This window comes from Chanodichthys erythropterus, chromosome 9 (assembly GCF_024489055.1).
Source record: "Chanodichthys erythropterus isolate Z2021 chromosome 9, ASM2448905v1, whole genome shotgun sequence".
NCBI lineage: Eukaryota > Metazoa > Chordata > Actinopteri > Cypriniformes > Xenocyprididae > Chanodichthys > Chanodichthys erythropterus.
This window is the reverse complement of record NC_090229.1, coordinates 18,743,614-18,769,578: the sequence shown is the minus strand read 5'-3', so window position 1 is coordinate 18,769,578 and position 25,965 is coordinate 18,743,614. Positions and strand designations below refer to the sequence as shown.

General features: G+C 37.4%; 1 protein-coding gene across 1 annotated transcript in view; it reads left to right on the top strand.

Moving 5' to 3' along the window:
- grid2 (glutamate receptor, ionotropic, delta 2) overlaps positions 1 to 25,965 on the top strand; it is a 495,660-nt gene that overhangs the window by 449,458 nt on the left and 20,237 nt on the right. Inside the window, exon 14 of the mRNA XM_067393754.1 lies at positions 18,882 to 19,048. Within this exon, the coding sequence (XP_067249855.1) occupies positions 18,882 to 19,048 (167 nt within the window). The remainder of the gene's footprint in view (positions 1 to 18,881; positions 19,049 to 25,965) is intronic.

The window sequence follows — 25,965 nt, the reverse complement described above, 5'->3', positions numbered from 1 at the left end:
CCCTGCATCCCTCCACCACATCTTTATCTTTGTCTGCGGGAGACAAGATGGCCCACCGCCAGGCCTTAATGGACTTTTGGAAAGCAAAGAAAATAATACATCACAGGTCGAGAAAGAAGAGGTAGAAAAGGGGTAGTGATCCTAAATATTTCTTTCTTGCCAGCACATATTTTAGAAAATGACCACGGCCATTCTTAGAAGTACTACCTGGGCCTCACCCAGACTTCCATGCACATGAATACACACAAACCATTTGTTATTATCTACAAAACATGAGCATTCATGTGTGTATTAGCGGTTATGAAAACACTGTAAACCCGAATAAGTTGGGCTAACTCAAAATATTTGAGGTAATCAGTTACATCACATTTAAGTTATGATGTTCTCAATTTTAAGCAAGCAGAACTATCAAGTTTTGAGTTTGTAGTACTCATTAACCCATGTTAATTGTTCCTAACTTGAAGTAGGAATAACTTGAAGTTAGCTAACTCATAGATTTTGATTTGAGCAATTAACATAAAATATTTAGTTAATTAACTTTATTATTTTGAGTTCTTGCAATCAAATCAAATGAGTTATTTACTTCACTGTAAACAAAAAATGGCAACTTGCTAAATTGCTAACATGTTAACAATAGCATGGTATAGCTCTTACTGAATGAGTACAGCAACTTAAAATATGTAACTTACCTGCTCTCATACTAAGCCACATGCGCTACTCCAAAAACCCACATTAACAGAAACTCTTCTAAATTAGCAAAACAAAACATTAATCAATACTAAATCTCCCTTACCATTAATCTTGTGCAAAAAAAACATTTTATAACACTTTATTTTAGCATTTACTCTCCCTTTCGAGTGCCATGGGCAGAGCATGCTGGGAAATAGAAATCCCAGCTCAGTTTCAGTTAAACTTAAAGGGCACCTATTATGCCCCTTTTTACAAGATGTAATATTGCTCTTGGGTGTCCCCAGAATGTATTTGTGAAGTTTCAGCACAAAATACCCCACAGTTAATTTATTATAACCATTTGAAAATGTCATTTTTGGGGCCTGTTTTAAAAAGAGCTGTTTTGGTGTGTACCACCTTAAATATAAATGAGCTGCATATCCCCCTGCCTTTGAATGAGGGCGTAACTTGCATACCTATGGCAATAAACAGTCGGTGGAAGCAGAATGGCTGAGAATGAGAGACCCGCTGTTTTGTATGGCATTCAGCCGTACATGTTTGAACCGGAATCAGACTCAGATGATGAAGAGACTCCGGCAGAAGAAACACAATTGAGAATGGAGCAGGACGTCTCTGAATGGTTATTTGATACATTTATGTACTTATAGAGTTTTAATCGCGTCCCCTTTGCAATTATGGATGTGCAACACACACACATACTGTGATAACGTTCACGCAATTTTTTGAAACTACAAACACAAATACTGTGATAACGTTTGCTAAGTACGTTAGATACACACTATACAAACAAGGTTTAAGTTATATACACAGACATTCTACGACGACGACAGCAACTTTAGACGCATTTGTTATTGAATTGGCTGACATCGACTGAAATGACTATTTGCTCAAAAAACATTAAATACACTTACTTCTTCTGGAGGTGACGTTGGATCGCGAACAGTAGGCAACGATCCACACTTGAGGATTAACTTTGAAGCAAGACCTGCTTTGAATTGACCCTCGTTCTCAAAACAGTCAGTCAAAAAATGATTCGCGCAAACATAAACGTATTTTGGAATTTTGAGTGGCGCCTTTCCTTCGTAAATAAAATCCATCCACTGCGTTTTCATTGGCTCTGATGTCGGAAGTAAGTGAAAACTACTGTGTTCATTATTACATCCTACAACAGAACACTTATGTTTCTTAGGAGACATTACCGGCTGTCGTTGAAACAATGGAGGATGGTTGACAGATCACCGACGGTGGGGTCTATGCCAAAACCAGATTGTCAATCAAACCACGTGGGTGGGGCTTAGCACAATTCTACGTCACAGTGAGAGCAATCTTAGAACAGGGCGTTCTGAGACAGTGCTTATGAATTATTGAGATTGTAAAAAAAACACTGGGTGGATTTTTCTCATTCTAGGGTGGTTTTGCTCACACACTGCCAACACACATTTATGGTCAAACACCATGTAAATGTGAATTTTGCATAATAGGTGCCCTTTAAGTTCGTCTAAATTAAAAGAAATGAGTTACAACTCAAAACAATGAAATAGATCAGTTTACTTGAGATATATCAGTGCTGTGAACTCAAAAGAAAAAAGAAATTTCTAATTACTCAGCACTTAATTTAACTGAACTAATTTGTTCAATTTAAGTATTTTGAGCATTATGGTTTACAGTAAAGAAATGGCAGTAACGTCATGGCTTGAATCGCAAATGACACCGTGAAACCTTTCCCCACTGTCTCATGTTGTGAATGCTTGTGTGTTACGCACATTATTGCTTTTTTCTGTCATTGTAAGTGCCGGTCGAATTTCATTTTTCCAAATCTGACATCTATGACTTGGCTTATCTGCACAACACACTTATATACATCATGATTTTTTTTTATTATTATTTAGAGCTGTTTAATCCAGTTTTTATGAGATCAGATGACTCAAACAGGAGGAGTTTCTTTTGCAAATCTTAGGAGCTTTGACAGCATGTTGCTAAGCAAACTGCAAAAGGGTCAAGTTGTCTACACTAGACACGACAGTTGTCGCATCCACACCAATAAACGATTATTATAAGTACATACTTCAGTTATGTCGTCTGTCACTTTAAATGCTTAGGCTTATTAAATCCAGGTGGATTCTGATTGGCTGCCAGTGTTTTTATTTTTCATCAACTGGGGAAAAAATCATTCTGAAAGTGATTCCTACAATATCATTCCTCTGAGTCATTTAGTTATAGCTGTGGTGTTCTAGAATTAGACCAATTACTTAAACTTTATAATTATTGTTATAGCCATTGGCATAACTTTGTTTTAAAAAGAGGGTGGGACAGGAGTGAGAAGTGTGACCTTCAGTAGTACACTTACCGTAGTTTAATTTATCGACATAGAACTCATTTTTAATGTGATAGTTTCAACTTTACATCTACTATAAAATAATATACTGTTAGTCCTGAGATTCTTCACGGTAGTGAATTAATACATACAGTAGATCCATGATCCGTGAGTTCTAATAGTCTGGCGGTAGAACTTTTGTTAGGCGTGCCAGAGGTTCTGGGTTCTAATCCGGCCCAAAATCCAAGAAGGCAGATGGGATAAGATAAATTAAGATCATAATTAAGCTTATATTTCTTTCAAAACTAAATTGTATTGGCAAATATAGTTAATTGTAATGCAAAAATATTATTATACAATCATTTTGGTGTCTTATATGAATTTGTATACTTATTGGACTACCACACTGATCAGGTATGTTCACATTTAATGTTGTTCAGTAAATTTTTGCATGCAAAATCTGCATGCAGTGTGAATTTTTACAATTTTAATAGGGATGTTCGCAACGTGTTCAAGTTTTTCACGGATTCACCATGTTGACTAACAGAAAGCTGCTTGGATTGAAAGTGACTTCTGTGAGAGCTGTGTTTTTCTATACAATGAATCATTTTTGCCTGCAAAATTTTGCTAATTGACCTTTAGCTTAGCAAATGCTACTAGCCATCACATCTGGAGTGTGTCTGTTATGCCTTAAGACACTGCCCGGAGGAAGCTCGCTAGGTTTTGGAACAGAGCCAGAGTGTGCGACCTTAAATTATTCTGAAGTCGGAAGAAAGTGTGCTGTCAGTTGTGAGAGGACAGGCTTGCTGGAACTCTATATCTTTGTCATCTCAGCATGAGTAAAAAGCATAAAATGTCACATCACAGCCACTCCCAGTGCAGAGGACAGGGGCTTCATGAAGAGTGTATGTCGCAACTGTGAGGAGGACCAGAGATGGAGCTCTGCAGATGACAGCCACATGAGCGATGGGGAGCACTCTGATTATACAGCAGGTTGTGTGAGCATGCATGCGTTCAAAGATGTGCATGTGTGTACTCATATCAGTGAGAATGTCAGGATGTCTATGTCCTAGGGACTTTTGACAGCTTTTTCTTGCCATCTTTGCAGGGATTTAGTGAAGCCTGTATTTTCCTGCTTCATGAACAAGATGCATCCACTGATCCATGCTGTCATCACAAATAGACTGAGAGAATCTGAAGAAATGCAGAAGAGCCATTACTTTCTAGACTAGAACAATAACGTTTCAACATCAAAAAAAAAAAAAAAAAAAAAAAAAAAATGGTGAGGTCCAAGGTTTGGCAGGTAGACTGCAGATTCAGTGTTTGACGTGGTGGTGGGTGACCTGACTTCAAATCGTGGTTGATCTCACTCCCTTCTTTCTCCCACTTGTCTTTGGCTGTTTTTTGCTAGGAGTTAAAGGAAAATTGAAAATTCTGTCATCCTTTATTCACCCTTATGTCATTCCAAACCCATATAAGGCAATTGTATCTCTTCACAAGAATTGGATTACACCCCTCGATTCATATGAATTACTTTTCTGAGGCCTTTATGACCTTTTTCTGGATCTGTTAGGAAGTTTTGGTTACCTAGACTTTCGGTGGAGACAGAAACCTCTCAGCTTTCATTAAAAATATCTTAATTTGTGTTTCAAAGTTTAACCAAAGTCTTATGGGTTTGAAATAACATAAGGCAGACCTGCCAACATGAATGCATTGTGCATAGCGGGTACGCATTTTGACCTCAAAGTACGCTGGTACGATTTGTCACTCTATACTACGCAAAAACCCGGTGACTCCTCTGTGCACGCGTAGTACTCAAATCCAGCAAAAAGAAAGAGTTTGACCAATTATAGCACTGGGTTCATTTCCCCAAATAGCAAGCGGGGATGATTGACAAATGCGTACGGCCTATCAATAAAAAGAAAATGCAAATCGACAGCAACACAAAATCCTGCTCGATCCTCCTTCCACTCCCGCTGCTGTCTCAGTGACTGCATTCTCAAGCGAGGACAGTGCATTAGTCACGGTACTTCTGACTCCTTAAGGTAAATGGGTATAAAATGCTCAAGTTATGTTGAACAACAAATCTAAATAAAATTGAAATCGCTATATGGCTTAGTGATTTTAAAAATGCTGTGATGTGTGACTGACTGACTGACAAGCACGAGTCTGGAGAAACAGGCGTTTATTTATTTATTGTCAGTGTTGAGAAACGTAGCCTACATGTGTTGCGTTATTGTGTTAATACTAACTAAAGTACCTAATTATGTACCTGTTATATAGCCTACTTATTTTGTATGAAAACTAGCATATTAGTTACCTAAACACAAATGCGCGCGCACACAGAGAGAGGGAAGATCATTGTAAAATGAAAATTGCCGTGCTTGGTTTAAAATTTGTTCTTGCTTGTGTTATTTTTCTGTCAGAAAACAATTTGAATTATCCATTCGTGTTTTTAAGATTCGTTAAATGACGGACGCTTCAGTTAACACAACCCCTCGTTATATGTCGGACTAACTTCTACTTGATATTCTTGAATACTCGATGCGTTTTGCTCTTATTGGTCCTTTCTATTCATTGTCAATCTTTCTATAAATATGTTTGTATTGGCTAACCTGTAATCAGCGAATGTTTGTCTTGTTCAAAGACAGCACGTTACAAATAGAAACCCTTTGTTTCTAGTAAATGCCTGTGGCATTTACTGTCATATTTGGATATTGCTATAATATTTGGATATTGGAATAATAAATTAAGTATTTTAAATGAATCACATGTAAAATCAATGTTACTGTTTTCTAAGGGTTTCTTAATTTTAGACTAGTTTTCATTACAAAACCTGTATAAAAGACTCAACTGTCAGGTTAGTTGTATATAGCCAAAAAAAAAAAAAAAAAAAAAAAACTGTGTCCCGTCCCGTCACACTGGTACTCGAAAAATGTTTCCAAGGTTGGCAGGTCTGCATAAGGGTGTAAAAGTTATATCCTTAAAAAACAAATATTATTGCTCAAATAATCTGTTAAATATTTGTTTTGTGCATGAGCGGAAGAAAAGTGTTGTTGCAGAGAGGTAAGACGACTTTCTTTGCAATCAATCTCTATATTCTCTGAGGCTAAACTTGCAGTCTCATGGCTGTCTTAACTGCTTTATCTTTTGCCCTTTGTGTGGGAAGCTCAAAAGGATATGCACAGACCCTCTTCTCTTTTCTTTTGAAGGCTATGTCTAACCCTGGTGTGCTTGAGTAAATGATCAAAAGAACAGTTCAGCTTATACATAGCCTCAAATTCAATGTTAAAATTACCATTGTATTTTAGTTTTGTATGTGCAAACATTCATAGCACTTGGAGAGGTGGAAGCTTGCTGTAGGAGTCCTTGAATCTGTTTGTTTGTTCAAGCGGCATTTAAACAATGCTGAAAATTCAAAAGAAATGTGACTTTCACAAACTGTCACTCTGAGTTTTAGTGGTGAGGATATCTTTCTACCGGTTATATTGTTACTTGAGTAGGAAGCGACAAGTCACAATCTTTGTGAGTGAGTCATTGACTCATTCAAATACATAAAAAAAAAGATTCATTCAGGAATTGAACAAGTGATGTTCTTTATGAATGAGTTATTGAATAATTCACTCAAATGATTTATTTAGAAACACTGATTCATTCAAGAACCAAATCAGTGAATGTATTATGAGCAAGTCAATGATTCATTCACTCAACCAATTTGTTCAAAAATGCTGATTCATTCAGGAGCCAAACAAGTATGAGTGACTCATTAATCATCCACTCAAACTATTTGTTCAAAAACACACTGATTAATTCAGGAGCCAAACGTGTTGTTCAGAGACGGGCGTTGGTTGCTTCATCTGTCTTTGTTTGAAATTATATTTGTTGGCAGAGCATCATCATACTCATACTGAAAATCATCATACTCACTTATATTTTCTGTCAGCCACTGAGCACATTTGAGTAATTTTAGAGAAAGAATTTTGCCATGTGTCTGAACACTTAAAGTGTCTCAGATGTCTTTAGTTCATTTATAATGTGCTCCAGGTTCACTTTTTCACTTTTCTGTGAGCATATACATACAGTATATCTACGTGTAATTTTCCTTTACAGTTAATCTGTTTGCTACTTTTACTGCCGCCATGTATTAAACAAGCACAAATGTAGACATTTAATCCATGTCTAGTTGACACAAACTGCTGACTATAGTGTCAAAACTGATCGATTAGTCAATACAGGAAGGACAATAGGAGTGTTAAAAGGATTAAGATTTAGAAGACATCGATGAGAATTGGCACACTATACTAGTTCTGATTCAGCGTGGGTGACTCCTGTCAAGAAATGTTCCTACCAGCCCTGGCTAAATATAGGCCTTCATACATCTTTTTTATTATTGTTATTCCGAAGTAGATAGACATTTTCTATGAGTCAATGCTTTTCTTTTAAGAAATGAAAACCGAAAATGAGAATTACACTCCTTTCTGTGGTTCACCACTTCAACTAAATGTCAGAGGCATAATTCATCTGTTTTAGCAATCAATAGCCTACACGTCATATTCTCCCGCAAATGTCCACTCCCTGCTGAACGCACTGCTGTTTGCCATTTTCATGCTGGAGCATTATGAAAAATTGAATAGTATATGACTGCAGAATGTTACAACTGTGACTTTGACATAATGAGATTTTTTTTTTAAGTTGTTATATTTACTGAATAGTACTTCCTACTTTTTCAAATGATCCATTAAGTCATAGTTTGTTTGTTTTTTAACCCAAAAATTAAAACTGACATAATTTACTTACCGTAATATTTCGTTCTTCTGGAGAACAGTGAAGAAGATATTGGGCCTTATCACACACCTGGCGCAATGCAGCACTAGACATGACGCAAGTGTTTTTTGCTAGTTTCAGCCCGATTCAGTTATCATTTTCACATCCTGCACCTGCATTTGCGCCCATTTGTGCACCCATGGGCATGCTGGTTTGAAAAAAAAGGTGGGTTCAGGCACATTGTTGGCGCGTTACTATTTTGAGGCAACTGAAAAATGACTGCACCATTGACCAATTGAATCCTGGTCTAAAGTCAATATTTGTTTTGTTATTTAAAGAGCACATTAGTAATATGTGCCTATATGCGGGTGCACAACGGGCATACACTCTGCTTATTACACACACAGGGACGCACAGCATCACTCAGACATGCCAAATATTAAAAATAAACTAGCAACAGTGGATTCAGACACGCCCAAGTGCAGTTGCGCTGTGTGCTTTAGACCATACGCTTAGTTAAAATAGGGCCCCTTTTTTTTCATCCATACAGTGAAAGTAGGGCTGTGAATCTTTGGGTAGACAGGGATTCAATTCGATTCACGATTCATAGGTGTTCGATTCGATTCAAGAACGATTTTTGCAAATTCAGAACGATTCGATTCGAGATGATTCACATTAAAATTCGATGCGATTCTGCATTTTAATATGCATTTATAGGGATAATGAAATGCTTCCCTCAACGTGTCTTAGTCAGGGTGTGAATTACACAATGGCCTTCAGGGGGTCAGAGAGTAAGGGCAAAAACAAACAAACAAAAAAATTTGTCCATTGTTAATGTTAGTTCATGTTAGTTCTCAATGATGCTTCATAACTTTATTTTAACAGCCTATAAAAATTGGCATTTGTGGAAATTTACATAAGCCAAAACTTTAAAAGGGCTTTAAAGTATTGTTAGGCCTAGTTCATATTAACTATAGTGGAGGATAGTGTTAAAGGCTACGCAACCTTTTTAAAGTGTTCCAGGTACATTAAAAATAGAGACTATCATGCACTTTCCCAACTAATCTTAAACTAACTTTTCTTCACGGAATAGTAAAAAGCCCTCTTTGTTTTCTTTATACGGAACATTTTCCTTATGGTGATTCTGAAAGAAAACGCGCTGGGTTTCTACTGTTGCTATAGTAACGAACGCAACTTTAACGCGCATCTGATGGATAAACCGCGCGCTCTTATGTCAGTGTTGTTAATGGTGTCGTTATTTCAGCAGTTTCCTTTGTACATTCAGTTTAACGACATTAAGCTTATAATTTCATTTATCATTCACTGAAGTGTGCATATGCTGCATTTAGACACTTACATTATTTGTTTGCTCTGTCCATGCAATAAATGCGCGCCTTGAAACTGCTCAGGTAATGTCGATGAACCATTTCCGACTTTTCCACGCAATAAAAGCGTATTATTTCAACAGTAGCGACCGTGCAATGACTTGACAGCTTTATCAATGGTTTGAGCAGTTTGACTCAGGACTATTGTTGTCTTAAAAGAGAGCTGTCATCTGCTCATGTGTACAGCAGTGGTCGTCCTGAGGAGAGCTCAAACATGGGTTACGGACAGATCACGAGCGCAATCCAGTGAAAGGTGGTAAAGAGTGCAGCCGCGCGTGTCTGTGAAGGAGAGCTGTGAGGGAAGGCGCAAAATGATGGCGCACAAGGTCTCCATCAATTTGCGCATGTAGTAATTTAATGTTTATATATTTTAAAGCACTGAATCACTATAGAATCGCGATTAATCCGATTATTTGGATTTTACATCGATTATCGACCGAAATAAACCATTCACGATTCAAAAAACATGTTTCAAGATCGATGCATATGCATCGTCAGGATTTCTAATCGATGCATCGATGAATCGTTACACCCCTAAGTGAAAGTCAATGGGGTCCGATATTGTTTTGTCATTGTATGGACAAAAAAGCTCTTCAAAATATCTTCTTTTATGTTCCACAAAGAAAGTAAGTAATGCAGTTTTGAAACAACATGAAGGTTGAGTAAATGATGCCGGAAGTTTCATTTTTGGGTGAACTATCCCTTTAAGAAATAATAAGTGGTTTAAGACAAGTGAATGTACAAGCTTGTTTTGGTTTGCAAAGTGATATCTCTTCATACTACAGAGACTGCACTGTCTTCTAAAGCCATATTTTCTGAATATATTGAGAATTTTCCTCCATTATTATTCGCATTGGAACAGTCTGTAAGGAGTTATATTTGTAATATTGCAAAACAACAGATTGAAATAGAGGAGTGAAAAAAATAAAAATAAAGATTCATGCCATATCCCATTAGCAACAGTATTTCAGTTCTAGCTCAGTGAGCTGTCCTGGACTGTTTCTCAAACATCTGTGCCTAATTATTCCTCACTCCCTTATAGATCCTGTCTTTGGGAAAGAGGTACGTCCTTTTGCATATGGTCTGTGATGGACTATTAATTGCTTTTCCTTCATTTTCTGTAGGATAGAGAGTACTAATGACAGCTCAAAGCCAATTAGAGAGGAGAGGAAACACGGGAGAGGAAGTTGTCACATATTGGTGTCTCTCCATGTTGTCTCCATCGAGTGCAGATTCGAGCACAGGCCACCTGGGTGTGTGATTTCAGTGTGCCCTGCGTGAGAGCTTGTAAAGACCGTTGCTCAGCTGTCCACCTCTAAAAAAAAGCTAATTAATGATACCCTCAATGCTATCTCTGTATAAAATTAATTTAATTGGTTCTCTACTGAAAAAAAAAAAAAATTGCCAGATGACTGTGTATGCAGAGATAGATAGATAGATAGATAGATAGATAGATAGATAGATAGATAGATAGATAGATAGATAGATAGATAGATAGATAGATAGATAGATAGATAGATAGATAGATAGATAGATAGATAGATAGATAGATTTTAATTAATTTTATATATAATTGTTTTTTTATAATTATTATTAATTTTCATTCATACAATTAAAGTACATATGGGAAAGTATGTCCCCCTCCCCCCAGAATGCGATCACACCCCCCATTAATGTAAACACGCCCCCGCCCATTGTATGGATGAAAACATTTTCAACATTCTTCAAAATATATTTTAAATGATTACAGAACTATCCTTTTAATCAGCACATTGACCCTAAAATTACTGCTAACCACTTTGCATTTCTAAATGAAGGCAAAGTATAATTCAAGTATAATTTTCTCTTTTATCTCTTGACTTTTGCTTGTGATAGGGAGTTCATCTTAGTTGGAAATGATACATTTAAGGTTTTGTCAGATTTTTTTTTAATACAAACAACATCAGTCGAGACAAGTAGCAATTATACAAACAGTTTCAGTAAAGTTGTTAATCATGTATGTGTTAAATTATAATCTGAAAGAATATGGATTAAATATAAAATGGACATAAATGGATCTAATGAAAAAGGGGTTTTGATAGAAATGAAAGAGATCCCACTTTGTCGCTCGGGACCTATTCGCGAAACAGAATGAAGCCGACCTTAATGGAGGTCAGGCTGTTCCATGTTCAAAATCTTGCGGCTGGCACAATGGCCTCTGGGACCTTGAGCCTAGGCCTTTAGAAGAAGTCTCAGCAGGAAAGCCGAGGACAAAGTTGATTGGCTCTCAGTAATGTCGTCCTGGGAGATGATCACTCAGCAGGAATGTCCTCCTTCATCAAATGAAGCGGGCCTCTTTCCACACTTCCTCGGGTTCTCTGGAGCATGGTGTCTGGAGTGTCTTATGCTTTTGACCTTTTATAGTTAAAACCTGAAAAATATATATTTTTAAAACTAAGAACTAAAATGGAGAATCAAAAAGGGTTTTTTTGTAAATATAGTAAATGGAAAAATTAATTTTTCCTTATGGTTGACTTAAGGTTCCAATAAGAATAGTGAACACAAATCCAATATATTTTGCTCAAAACCAGTCTGATGAATGCTACAAAATAAAGCTTTTAGCATTACACCCTCCAACGACTGTCTTTGGCTAAGTTGTGAATTTAATTATAAATCTAATATATAAATATTATATTCATAAAGTATAAACTGCCATAAAAAGGCAGCTGTTCAAGAAAACATGATTATAAATCTCAAGGACAAATGTGCAAAATGAAAAGAAGTTTTAGCCACCAGGGAATCCCTTGTGGCTATTTTAGTTATGTAATAACTGATTTGAAACAAAAGATTCATAAAGCTTCAAAGCTTCATGAAGCAGTGTTTTAAAATCAGCCATCACTAGATATTGTTGAATAAAGTCGTTATTTTGTTGTTGTTTTTTTGGCGCACAAAGTATTCTCGTTGCTTCATAACATTAACGTTGAACCACTGTAGTCACATGAACTGTTTTAAATGTCTTTAGTACCTTTCTGGGCATTTGAAAGTGTAAATTAAAGGGGACCTTTTATGCAAAATTCACTTTTGCATGGTGTTTGGACATAAATGTGTGTTGGAAGTGTGCGTACACAACCACCCTATAATGATAAAAATCCAACCACTCCTTTTTTTTTAATCCCCATAAATCATAAGCATTGTCTCAGAACAAGCCATTTGCAGGTTCCTGGCAATGTGATGTCACTTTAGCCACAGGCCCCACCCACGAATGTTGACAGACACTGCCGTTTTAACATAGAACCGCCCTTAGCGAGTTCACAGCGAGTTGTTCACAGTCCGCCTTTGCTGCACTGACGAGGATGTCTCCCAAGCATTTTAGGTGTTCTGTAGCTGGATGGATTAATCCACATAGCTCTCTCCATTTACTCCAGAAATCGGAGCCGCTGAAGACGAGGTGGATTAATTTTGTTTCTAAAGAAAATGCTCCCTCAACTCTACCGAAATTCGTTTATGTCTGCGTGAATCATTTCACACCGGACTTCTTTGTGAATGAATTTCAATACAAAGGTACAATACAAAACAGAGGTTGTGCTAAAAAGTTGTTACTCAAGGATAGATCAGTAAACTGTTCATGATCCAGCTCACAGTCTCCAGAGTGATACTGGATACGGCAGTAATGAAGGTGAGAGCACTTTATTACAGTTCATCAGAGTTGATTTACGGATATAAATTTTACCACTTTATTAAGCACCACCCGAAAAGGCATAAGGTCTTATATATTTGTTTAGTGTTAGTTGTAACGAGTGTTTCTGTGTACTTTGCTGTGTATGTTGATGATAATGCAAGAGAGAGAGAGAGTTTATGGATAATATTTTAATGCACATTTGCACTGTGTTTTATTAAGCTCTTACGGTGATTTTCTAGAGTGAAATCGGATGCTTCATATTTTGTGTGAAGTACAATAAACGTTAAAAAACTTATCGGTAAACTGGTTTGTAGTAATATAGTGGATAAAAACAAGAAGACAATATAAGTTATAACCATAATTAAACTAAACTATACCTGTTCTATCTCCATGCAGCATATATTCTGTGAGGTATTTTGAGCTAAAACTTCACATACACACTCTGGGGACATCAGAGACTTATTTTACATCTTGTAAAAGGGGGCATAATAGGTCCCCTCTAACTTGCTGTCAATGCAGGCCTCACTGAGCCATCGGATTTAATCAAAAATATCTTAATTTGTGTTCCGAAGATGAACGAAGGTCTTACGGGTGTGGAACAACATGAGGGTGAGTAATTAATGACAGAATTTTCATTTTTGGGTGAACTAACCCTTTAAATATGTGTCCGCAATAAAGGTGTAGCAGTATAAGTGTGTACATAATTCACTTGGGTAACTTTGAATGAACTTGGTTTTAAAAAACAACCTCTGTACCTTGTAAAAATTATGCAGCTGTGTCCTTTTGGAAGTTATTGATTTCATAAAAGCTTTGATTTGTTTCATACTATAGGGCTTACTTCTCACCAAATATCAGAGGAAACCTGCTGGTTTTTATAGAGTGTTGTCATTTTCCAAAGCCATTGAAACCATGAGAGCATTGCAAGCACTACATTTCCAATACAGTCACATCCAATGTGTGCCTTTACTTTAACTCAGTGCCCTGTTGTTAGGAGGAAACGTTGAATATGTATGGGTGAATATGAATCTAATGAGGGCATGTGCTTGATGCCTCCTTTAAAAACAATGTACTGATTAGGATGCACTGCGCATTGTTTGCTTTAGGGAAAATGGCTTGAAATAATTACCTTGGCACAATTAAAATCACAGCCCCTATGATTGCTATAGCCTGAAGGGCTGCAGGACATGCTTCACTTTTCTGTCTGTAATATGCTCTGGGTCAAGAAGTTTCTTTCTTTCTCTCACCTTTTTTGCCACTTCCAGCCTGTGGGATATTTTTTCGCTGTATGCAGGCCTTGTCTCTGTCACATGCCCATTATAATGCAGTTGTGGCAATTTTATCACCTGCAATTGTACCACAGGCATTTTTTTTCTCTGCTGCCTGAGTTCAATTGAATTAGAATCAATAGAATAAGGCCTCCGGTATTACAAAACAATCTCTGTTCAGCTTCTCAACTTGTGGTGAGATCTGTTGTGAGGTGTGTGTGTGTGTGTGTGTGCGTGTGTGTGTGTGTGTGTGTGTGTGTGTGTGTGTGTGTGTGTGTGTGTGTGTGTGTGTGTGTGTGTGTGTGTGTGTGTGTGTGTGTGTGTGTGTGTGTGTGTGTGTGTGCGCGCACACGTTTTATGATTTAAGAGGAAACAAATTTATATAACGACATGGCTATTACACTGGTATTACGATGTAAACATGAAATATGAGGACATTTCATGAGTCCTCATGAAATCTGCATACCAATTCAAGCTACTGCTTGTCACATAATGCACAGAGACAAGAAGATAAGATCCAAATGCAGCTCTTTAATGGGGTAATCCAAAACGTAATCCAAAACAGGCAAGGGTCAAAATCCAGCGAACAGTCTAAACAAAACAAAGAAAAACCAGAACAGAGAAATCAGTGACCATACATGAAACCACAATAACAAAGGCAGAAACAAACCAGGTATAAATAGACAGACACTAATAAACAAACACAAAACAGCTGGGTGCAATGAACGGGATAATGAGTCCAGGAAGTGGGTTATGGGAAATGCAGTCCAAAAGTGTGGTGAGGAACAGTCCGGGTTGGAGTGCCCTCTAATGACCAACCAGGGCAGTCCAACTGGTGATCATGACACTACTTCTGTCACTTATCTCAAGCTATACTGTCAAATGTGCATTTCTAAGAGACAAAACATGCAATATTCGTTTGTAAAATGTTCATCTGTTTGGCAAGTGTTTGTCATGTTCTGATTATAAAACCACAATTAACTGTCTGGTTTACAACTTTCACTCAAATCTGCCTTTGAACTTGAAAGAAATAATGATTTGACTTTTTTTTTTTTATAATTATTGTTATCGACTGATATGAAAAGTTTATTGTGATAATTGTTTTGGCCATATCCCCCAGCCATAAATTTCTTAATACCTACGTAATGAATATTGATATAATGAATATTGCTAAAAACTGTAATAGGCCCATTTCTAAAGCTCTTTGCAATGTATTTTGAAACAAGCACCCAAGCATATTGAACACTTTTAAAGGGACTCCGTATGAACATGAGAGTTATCGGTTGAAGCCTGCAGAGCAGCTTCATATCTGTAAGCAGTGAAGTTGCATCTGCATTCGTTGCAGTGAAATGACTGCTGCTCTTATCTAAATAAGCTCTCGATGTGAGAATATTCTCAGTGTTTTCTGAAGCCAGGAGCCACTTGCAGCCCATTTTAGTGCTTAGCAGACTGACCTGTAGTTACACGCTATGTCTGGTAAGCCGTTTGGAGTAAATAAGATGTTTACTCATTTAATAGCGATTTTCTCTGAAGGCAGTCTCTCTGATCTAGCTCTGTCCTGTTGCAGACTGTTTTGAAATGCCTGAAAATTTCATGAGAAGGCTATTAAAATGTTTCTGCCTAAAAATCCAGACTTGTCTACCACCAAAAATCCCACGCAAATGTGTGTACATATTTTACATCAATAGTTAACCGTATCTTAGCATGAGTTCGCTTCAAAATATATCCTTGGATGTTGAACTGCAGATAGTCTTGAATTGAAAAAGAAAGCTCTCTGGTTTTCATTAAAAGCAGATTGATATTTTTTTTTTACCCAAGACTTCCGTAACCTTTCAAAGACACAAAACGTAAATTTTTGTACATTTAGAAAGGTGCTAAAACGTGCAATAAAGATATATGTATAATTTCCATTTTATTGTTTTGTAGATAAACGTATCCCTAAACCCCACCCCGAACCTAATATTACCCATTTTATACAGAATGTTAAAAGAATAAAACATAATGGACAGAAATGTGTAGGAAAATGACAATTTTAGTAAACAAATATAACATTAGAACGATATTTTGAGCCGCTAATCCTACCCCTAAACCTACCCATAACCATTTCTTAAATCTATACTGTTATAAATAAAAGAATAACAGAATGTGTTATTCTTTTAAAGTGGTACCAAAAGTACAAACCCAATTCAAAAAAAGTTGGGACACTGTACAAATTGTGAATAAAAACAGAATGCAATGATGTGGAAGATTCAAATTTCAATATTTATAAGAAAATGTATCATTTTAAGGGAAAAATAAGTTGATTTAAAATTTTCATGGCATCAACAAGTTGCTCAAGTTTAGGAATAGGAATGTTGTCCCATTCTTGTCTAATACAGGCTTCTAGTTGCTCAACTTCTTTGTCGCATCTTCCTCTTTATGATGCGCCAAATGTTTTCTATGGGTGAAAGATCTGGACTGCAGGCTGGCCATTTCAGTACCCGGATCCTTCTTCTACGCAGCCATGATGTTGTAATTGATGCAGTATGTGGTCTGGCATTGTCATGTTGGAAAATGCAAGGTCTTCCCTGAAAGAGACGACGTCCAGATGGGAGCATATGTTGTTCTAGAACTTGGATATACCTTTCAGCATTGATGATGCCTTTCCAGATGTGTAAGCTGCCCATGCCACACACACATGCAACCCCATACCATCAGAGATACAGGCTTCTGAACTGAGCGCTTGGGTTGTCCTTGTCCTCTTTAGTCCGGATGACATGGCATCCCAGTTTTCCAAAAAGAACTTCAAATTTTGATTTGTCTGACCACAGAACAGTTTTCCACTTTGCCACAGTCCATTTTAAATGAGCCTTGGCCCAGAGAAAACACCTGCACTTCTGGATCATGTTTAGATATGGCTTCTTTTTTGACCTATAGAGTTTTAGCCGGCAACGGTGAATGGCACGGTGGATTGTGTTCACTGACAATGTTTTCTGGAAGTATTCCTGAGCCCATTTTGTGATTTCCATTACAGTAGCATTCCTGTATGTGATGCAGTGCCGTCTAAGGGCCCGACGATCACGGGCATCCAGTATGGTTTTCCGGCCTTGACACTTATGGACAGAGATTGTTCCAGATTCTCTGAATCTTTGGATGATATTATGCACTGTAGATGATGATAACTTCAAACTCTTTGCAATTTTTCTCTGAGAAACTCCTTTCTGATATTGCTACACTATTTTTCATGCAGCATTGGGGGAATTGGTGATCCTCTGCCCATGTTGACTTCTGAGAGACACTGCCACTCTGAGAGACTCTTTTTATACCCAATCATGTTGCCAATTGACCTAATAAGTTGCAAATTGGTCCTCCAGCTGTTCCTTACATGTACATTTAACTTTTCCGGCCTCTTATTGCTACCTGTCCCAACTTTTTTGGAATGTGTAGCTCTCATGAAATCCAAAATGAGCCAATATTTGGCATGACATTTCACTCACTTTCAACATTTGATATGTTATCTATATTCTATTGTGAATAAGATATAAGTTTATGAGATTTGTATATTATTGCATTCCTTTTTTATTTACAATTTGTACAGTGTCCCAACTTTTTTGAAATCGAGTTTGTAGTTCAAATAATGAGGAGTTGCAGAAACCGTCCTCTCTGGTGGTAATAGTTTATAGGGTACAGAGCAGAATCAATTTAACTTATTAATACATGAAAATATGATGAATCTGGCTTCTCTTCGTGAAGACATGCACTCATTTCAAATATCAATCCACTGAAACATGGCATGTCGCAATCTGTGACAAAACAGGTAAGAACCAGTAAGCATTCAATATCAGTGCTGTAAACCATGTCCTAAAGGTTCTCGAGGGCGCAACTTTCAAATTTAAATCATTACGAGCGCGGGCTTTGACTGTGCTGAATTTCGATCTGTTCCTTACAAACATATGGATTCTAAAGATATGGAGTACAGCAAACAAATAAAATGGATGTGATTTGTGCTTTGGTGTATCTTTTGGTTGTATTGTCAGGCGCTGCATAGAAGAAAACGCCTTTTGTGTCGCACAGCAAACAAATGAAATATCATGTCAGAAATGTTATTTCATATTAAGTAGATGAATAAACTGTATTTAAAAAATGCAACAAAACCATGGATCGATATGACAAATTAATACATACAACAGATTTAAAACAATACCACGATTTTGATATTAATACATGGGAATTCATATACATTCACACTTTACGTTACATGATTTACATTTTATCGCTGTTAATACATAAGTATTTTAACGTTTTAGTGCTATAAATACGTCAATGTTGTACGTTTTTGTGTGTATAAAAACGTGAGTAAATGTACGTGTGGTAGAACAACACTTTACGCAAAAATACACACGTATTCTCATGAAATCACATTGCTATATTATACCATGGGTCTTTTCTGCTGAACTTATCTTGGAAGTAAAATTTAGAAACAGCGACCCTGCAAACTAAGTTTGAAGATGTAAAACCTCCTTGTGCGCCGCTTCTCAGCCATACTTAATAAACAATCAATGGTAAAAAGAGTAGCGAGGTCCTGCTGGGATTTAATTAAAGCTTGATTGTTTTTCAGCAATTGTGCTTTATGTGGACTAGCCACTTTTGATGAATGTTCAGCACCTGGTTGCATTATTTATGGACAGTTGGTTCCTACCTGATTTGGTTTTGAATTCGTCCTCATGTGCCTCTCTGTTTTTCTTTGAATGTGATTTCCATTGCATCTCTCTTAACTCTTCTGTTCTTTTGTGTACATATGTGTGTCTTTTTTCTCACCCTCTTAGGTGAAGTACGGACGTTTTGCATTTGTGTGGGATGCAGCTGTGCTGGAGTATGTGGCCATTAACGATGAGGACTGTTCGCTCTACACCGTGAGCAACAATGTGGCTGACAGGGGCTACGGCATCGCGATGCAGCATGGCAGTCCCTACAGGGACATCTTCTCTCAGAGGTACTGTATAATGATTCTTATTATCCATATGTAGCTGTTTGTCTCTGGGGTCCTGCTGTTATACGAGAAGTGAAAATTCAATTTAAAATTGGCATTTAAATTCTGAGTTTGTAATTTAAAATACATTTTTCAAAGAGGGAAGAGCGGGAATGGTTGTAACACCCTGAATTGTAGCACAGTCAGTTTAACCACTTACAAAGTAGGTACAGGGATGAAATCACTTTTATACATGAGTGCCACCCTCATTAACAGTACAACTTGTACGTCTCTGTGTAAAAATTACAGTACAGAAACTGTTTTGAGGTAGAATATGGTCAGGGTAATGGATATTAAATCACAGATCTGATTAGCTTGTATGATTCATTGTAACATTTAAAACTTTCACCTAAATGTAAAAACAAAAAAACTCTGATTTGTACCAGAACAAATGTAGGAAACTTACATCAAAGTTTGAGATAAATATCACAAAAAGCAAAAGTCTATGCAAAAAGTGTTACAACCATTTGCAGTCTTCCCTGTTAAAGTCCTTTACATACATCGATGTGTGTATTTCATTTTTCAATAATGTGGTCTTGGACAGCCATCAGCTCTAATTTTAATCGAGCCATTTAAAATGTTTTCCTGTGGTTCCTGAAATAATGGCGAGGAAATTGCGCAGCAAAATTATATGAGAGTTTTATAAAAGACTTTAGCCAGTCATAGAACTCAATTCTTCAGGTGAAAAGACAAACTCTTTTGCCCCACCTAAGAGGAAGTATACTATGCTGTAAATCCAGCACCAATGGAGATCAAAAGTATCAACATACGATTCTTAATGGCAGGAATGTTTTTTTCCGCTCCACTGCTTCAATACGCGGAGCTGAATAGAGATCCACGCGGAGTTAAATCGCTCACTCTGAGTAAAATTGCTATATTGAAATACCAGTATTGTGACAGACTGAGAAAAATATGATAGCATGGAGGGATGGCCCCATTGTTGGTATAAAAGTCAATACATTCTCTGCATTTATCATCACCAGGAGTCTAAAGAGAGAACATGCTAGTGCAGTAGCTGAACATAGCTGCCATGGTGCATGAGTAAAGTAGCCCACAGAGAGAAGAGAAAGAGTAGAAAACTTGATTTAACTCTAAAATGATAAGTAAGGTATAAAAAGAATATGCATAGTTAAAGTGCACCAATAATCACTTACATTGTCCTATAGACAGTGGTTCTCTGTAAAAATCCTGTGGATTTTGAAGAGCTTTTACCATTCCAAGTCACAAATCACAATCTTCCATCTGTTGTTTCAATGGGACTAAATGCATGCGTTTTTGTCTGGAAAGTGCACTGAAAGTACAGATTCACATGAAATTTATTACAAACTGTGACAACACATGATCTGTATACTTTGCAAGTGCACATCAACTTATTCCACTAACCCTAACCTAAAGATCTACTAATACTCTGATGAGAGTTTGTTAACATGTAGTTGCAAAGTTACAGTTGCAAATTAGTAATGTCTAAAGTGGACTCTCAAAATAAAGTGTAACCCATTTTGATGTTTTAGTAAGTAAAAATGACACATTTAATGCAATCTGCTTTAATCTACATGGATATATTTGTAGAATTCTGTAGACGTTGTCCCATTAATCCCCAGTGAACCTGTGTGGCATTTGGAGTCTATAGCAGATCCCTGAACCTTAGATTTAATTAATAGAGCAAAATTAATTGACCAAGAGGCAAACACAGCATTTTACGTTTAGCCTTGGATGCTGTGTTTCAGTGGAAATGAGTGGAGTGTTAGTTGTATTGGATTAAAGGGGGGACCCAGAAGTGTAATTACACAACACAGGTGCTAGTTGGTTTTCAGATATGGTAAATATTGTGCTCACTCACAGAATCAGACATTACTGCTTTTTATATCACATTTTCCATTATGAAAATGATATCATTTGGTTCGTTGGTCCGTTAACTTGGTCGGATTGCTTTCACATCTCAAGCGAAACGCTCCAGAGTTCGTTTGAAAGTGTACCGAGACCACCTCTTCAAGCAGGTCTCGGTACGCTTGTTTGGTCCGCTTTTGGTGCGCACCCAAGTGCGATTGCTGCTTTCACACCTGCTCAAACGAACCGCACCAAAGGTGGAAATGAACTCTGGTACGATTCAACCAAACTTAGGGTGCTTTCACACCTGCCTCTTTTAGTTTGGTTGAATCGTACCAGAGTTTGTTTCCCCCTTTGGTGCGAACTTGTCAATCATTATTTTGATGGATGACGCAGAGAAAATTCTGACCAATAAGAGGACAGTTTTCCTAGCATGTGACCTGCCTTAACGCATTTTGGTACGCTTTTAAATATTGCCATGTGAAAGCGAACCGAGCCAAGAAAAAAAAGCAACATTGTAACAAATTTAGTCCCTGTTTCGGGAACAAAACAAGCGATCCATAGGTGTGAAAACACCCTAAATGAGGCAGGTGTGAAAGCAGCCTAAGTTTTATGACTGGGCAAGCACTTTAGGACCCGCGTTTATATTAGAAAAGCTTTCCAGCGCTGGAGAGAGCTAAGTGGGAAGGCCTGAAAACAGATGCGGAGGCTGCTTTGATTCCACTTCTCATGTGAGTAACACTGTTTTGATTGTGTGGAGCTGCTGTGCTGTTGGTGACTAACAACAAACACTTTGTATTTACTTGTGTACTGTACGTTCATTTTTTTGTGCTTTCTTGTCATTCATTCATCAACTGCGCTTTATTTTTCGTGAATCATTTTGTTGCGCGTCAGCTGTAATACACAGACATCCACTCGCATTGCGTGTGTAATAGTGGCCAGATAGTGAGAGTTTTGCAGTTAAACTACTGCACACTGATGATGAGGTGTTTAGCGTCATTGATAGTGCACTCGCCTCGCATGCCAGCAGTGATCAGGCCAGGGTTTGAGACCGACTCAGAGTAGGGTGGTTAGGATTGAAGTGTTAGTTTTGGAGGTGGAGCAATGAAGAGAAATCACAACTGCGTTGTTCAAAATCTACTTATCAAAGCAGCCTCCACATCTGTTTTCAGGCCTTCCCACTTAGCTTTCTCCAGCGCTGGAAAGCTTTTCTAATATAAACGCGGGTCCTAAAGCACTTGCTCAGGCATAAACCTTCATTCCAGTGACATTCTTTTGAGTTTTTTTGTTTTGTGTCCAATTTCTCGTTCTGCAGTTTCTTTCTCTTATTATTTTTAAATCTCCCTCTTGCTCGTTCTCTCTCCTCGACCGTCATACGCCCCCTAATGCTGATCAGTTAGATGTTTGTTGTTGGTATCGGCCTGACTAACTTCCAAACAGTGTTTTTGAAATAATACTGAGTCCCCCTTTAAAGGTAATATACATGACTGACAGAATTTGAAATGCTGGACGCAGAGTGCTTAAAGGCACTTTTTTTTTTTTTTTTTACCATATTTCTGACCTTGGTTAATTATTTTTAAGTCATTTATTTAGAGGTATTTTGAGAAGCAGCTTTTAGGAGGAATATTTTGTCATTGATAAATGACATTTGTGTTTCCCCCAGTCCTCTTAAAATGCACCAGTTCTCAGATGTGTAAATGTGTAGATCGATGTAATCTGCTACCGATCCTAAAATATCAGGGGGTTTATTGTTTATTGAGTACATGTGGTTTATAATCTAGCATGTATAGGCAGTTTCAAAATCATTATTTCTTAGGTTGAGATCTAAATTACACATTATTGATTGGTGTGCTGGTTCACACTGGAGGCATGTGAAAGAAAAAGAGGGAAAGAGTGTGAAATAAAGAGCAACAGAGCGAGGTATTTTAGGTGTTTTGATTGAAGGCTTAGCATTGAGTCAGAACAGTGCTCTCTTTTGTATATGATTGCATCTTTAGATAGTTAAACAGATGGCATGTTATAGAAACACACCTGTGAAACAGTGTACGTGTATGTCTTTGTTCACCATCCAGTGTGTTCTGATAGTTAGTTAGTCATTTGATCATCCTAATGCTAATGTAAGAATCACTATAACTATTCCTCATACATAGATTTAGAGATTTGAACAATTTTAATTGATAAAATGGATGGAAAAAACAGTAGCGTGTTTACCCACCACGCAAAGCATGCAATTGCGTGAGGCCCCCAGTGGTGTAGTCTATGTGGTATGCCTTAGACCCACCAGGAAAGGTCAAGGATTTCTGTATATCCACTTAAAAAAGCATGAGAATACAGATCTGGCACTCTTTAATGAGACGCGACAGATTGCAGTGCCTCAGTTCAAGAGAAGCAGCAGCCTGACGCACACGTGAACTGATCCTCTCCTCCGCTTTAATACCAGTTACAGTGCGAAATAACCATGAATGAACACCTAAAGGTATGTTAAAGGATACAGAAAAACTTACTGACATCCATATCATGTCTCATGTAATCATTTAATCAGTGTTTCAACCACAGAAAGACGTTAACAGCTTGTAAACAAACAAACAAACGTAACGTCACATTTACCTCAGAACAAACATATTTATCATGACCATAAACTCATTAGTCAGCTAGAAAAATTAACTATAAAGAGGAGCATTTAGCTGAATATATGCAACATATTACATATTAATTATAATTTTTAATGTTCTTCAATAGCCTATAATGCATGTTTGAATAAATCCATCAAGTTGACAGCCACCATTTAAATGTTTATATATTTAAAACAAAAAAAAAAAGAAATTGGAGTAGAAATAATTTTAAAGTTAGTAGGCCTATTCTAACTTTATTATGAAAAAAAATATTACCGAAGTGTAATTTAAGTTTGAATACAAATTGGTTCATTTAACCTTCAATATTAATGTACCAACTGATTCCCATGTGTAGGCTATTATACAGCATTATTTTTTTTTTTTTTTTTTTTTTTTTTTCCTTGAGAAAATTTGCCAGGTAGCCTACTGTAGCCTACCTGATATACAGTATATCCAAAGTAACTGATATTGACTCGATACAAGCTTGTGAATCCAAATGCATAACTATGATGACAGACTGGCAGGAAATGATGCAAAACAGAGTCAAAACAGGGTGATATTGTGACATATTGATAAGCCTCATCTTTCCATCAATGTTAATAATAGTTGCAACTTGCACTCTTGTGCAAATGTGCATTGAAAATTGCCAGATGATGAAATCTGTGCTCCAGGGACCATATTCATATAACATCTAAGGCTAAATCTAGATCTTAACTGGCTGAGTTAGATGGAGATTGACAATAAACAGTAGAAAATCAGTCCAGTCTCTTCAGCTGTAAATGTCATTAGCTGAATGAGCTAATCTTGTATTACTTTTAATAAATTGTAAAAAATTATGTTATTATAATAAATAATATAACACACTCACTGGGGCCCCCTCCAGGAGATTTGCTTAGGGCCCCCAATAACCTAAATATGCCACCGGGAAAAAATTCCCACAGACTTGAATTGAATGACAAACCTGAGCCATTTCAGAGGACCAGAAAATCATGGATATTTGAGAGTGAGAGAGTGAGACAGAGGCTGTTTTGATTTGGACCAGTTAGCATACCATCTCGTAATTCCATAGCAACCACCCAGGATACCCTAGCAATGGCGTAGCAACATGCTAAAGACCACTCTAAAGATCAGTGGCCAGTCGCATAAACTGTTTACAAGTTGGTCATAATTTTTTTTTCAAGACTGGTCATAATTTAGCGGCTATGTTTATGTGACTGGCCCCAGAATATCTTAGCAACCACATAACAATGGCATGGTATCAGTGCCCTGCACCCTCGCATCATGGCAGTGCATTTTGTGCAGGCAACTACCACTCGGATTTCCTTCATAAACTGTATAAATCTAGTTGCATCTTGTTGCTTTCATCAGCAGGGTTATTAGAGGAGTGAAGACCAAGAGTGAAGACCAATTACCCTATTAAAATGGCACACTCTAGAGTGATCACCACTTATACCTGACATTTTGCAGCCCACAGTGCCAGTCAATTTCCAGGACAGATGTGAGCTTGCTTATACTCCTCAGGGCAGATACCCATGTCAGCCTGCTTATGGCCACATGTCGCCTGTTTATACAAAGTCAGTCCCTTAACAAATGGTGCTGGGAACACATGACATTTTGGACTCATTGTCCAGCTGATAGAAATTGTGAGAACAGAGCTGCACTACACTTCTGCCATTGAAAGCGCTGAGCTTGGTAATACAGTGTTAACACTGCAGATTTCTACATCGTGAGCACTTCAACATAAACAGAGCCAGAAGAATTGAACACATTCCATATCCTATACTCTTTAAAAAAAAAAATATATATATATATATATATATCCTAATTATCGACTAATTGAACTGAATTTTCTCCAAGCTTAAAGGAATGTTCTGAGTTATGCTCAACTGACTTTCTTTTTTAGATGATTACAAGCAGAGTTATATATAAAAAGTGCATCCTTGCAGCCTTTATTAACCCCCCAGAGCCACGTGGAGTATGTTTATGATGGATGGATGCACTTTTTTTTGAGCTTCAAATAGGTGGTTTCCCTGCACTGCCATTATAAAGCTTGATATACTTAATATATTAATATATTGTCTGAAAGAAGAAAGTCATATACACCTAGGATGGCTTGAGGGTGAGTAAATCACGGGGTCATTTTCATGTTAAAGTTTTTTATTTACTTTTTGGGCTCTAAATGTAAGAATGAAATGCCCAGCCAACACAGCTGGTGGGGCCCAGATGGATGTCACCTGGGCTGTCTAACTGGGGCCCAGACAGTTTTGTCCACAGTTTCCATGGAGGCCCAACATGGGTTAGCCCAGATGAAATGAACACTGCTCAGTGTACACACTACAGGCTGTTAAATGTAACACAGAAACATGCTGGAGTTAATGAGATGATAAGGTGATAACGAGCAGAATCACAGAAGGACAGAGGAACAACAAGAACTACAACTTC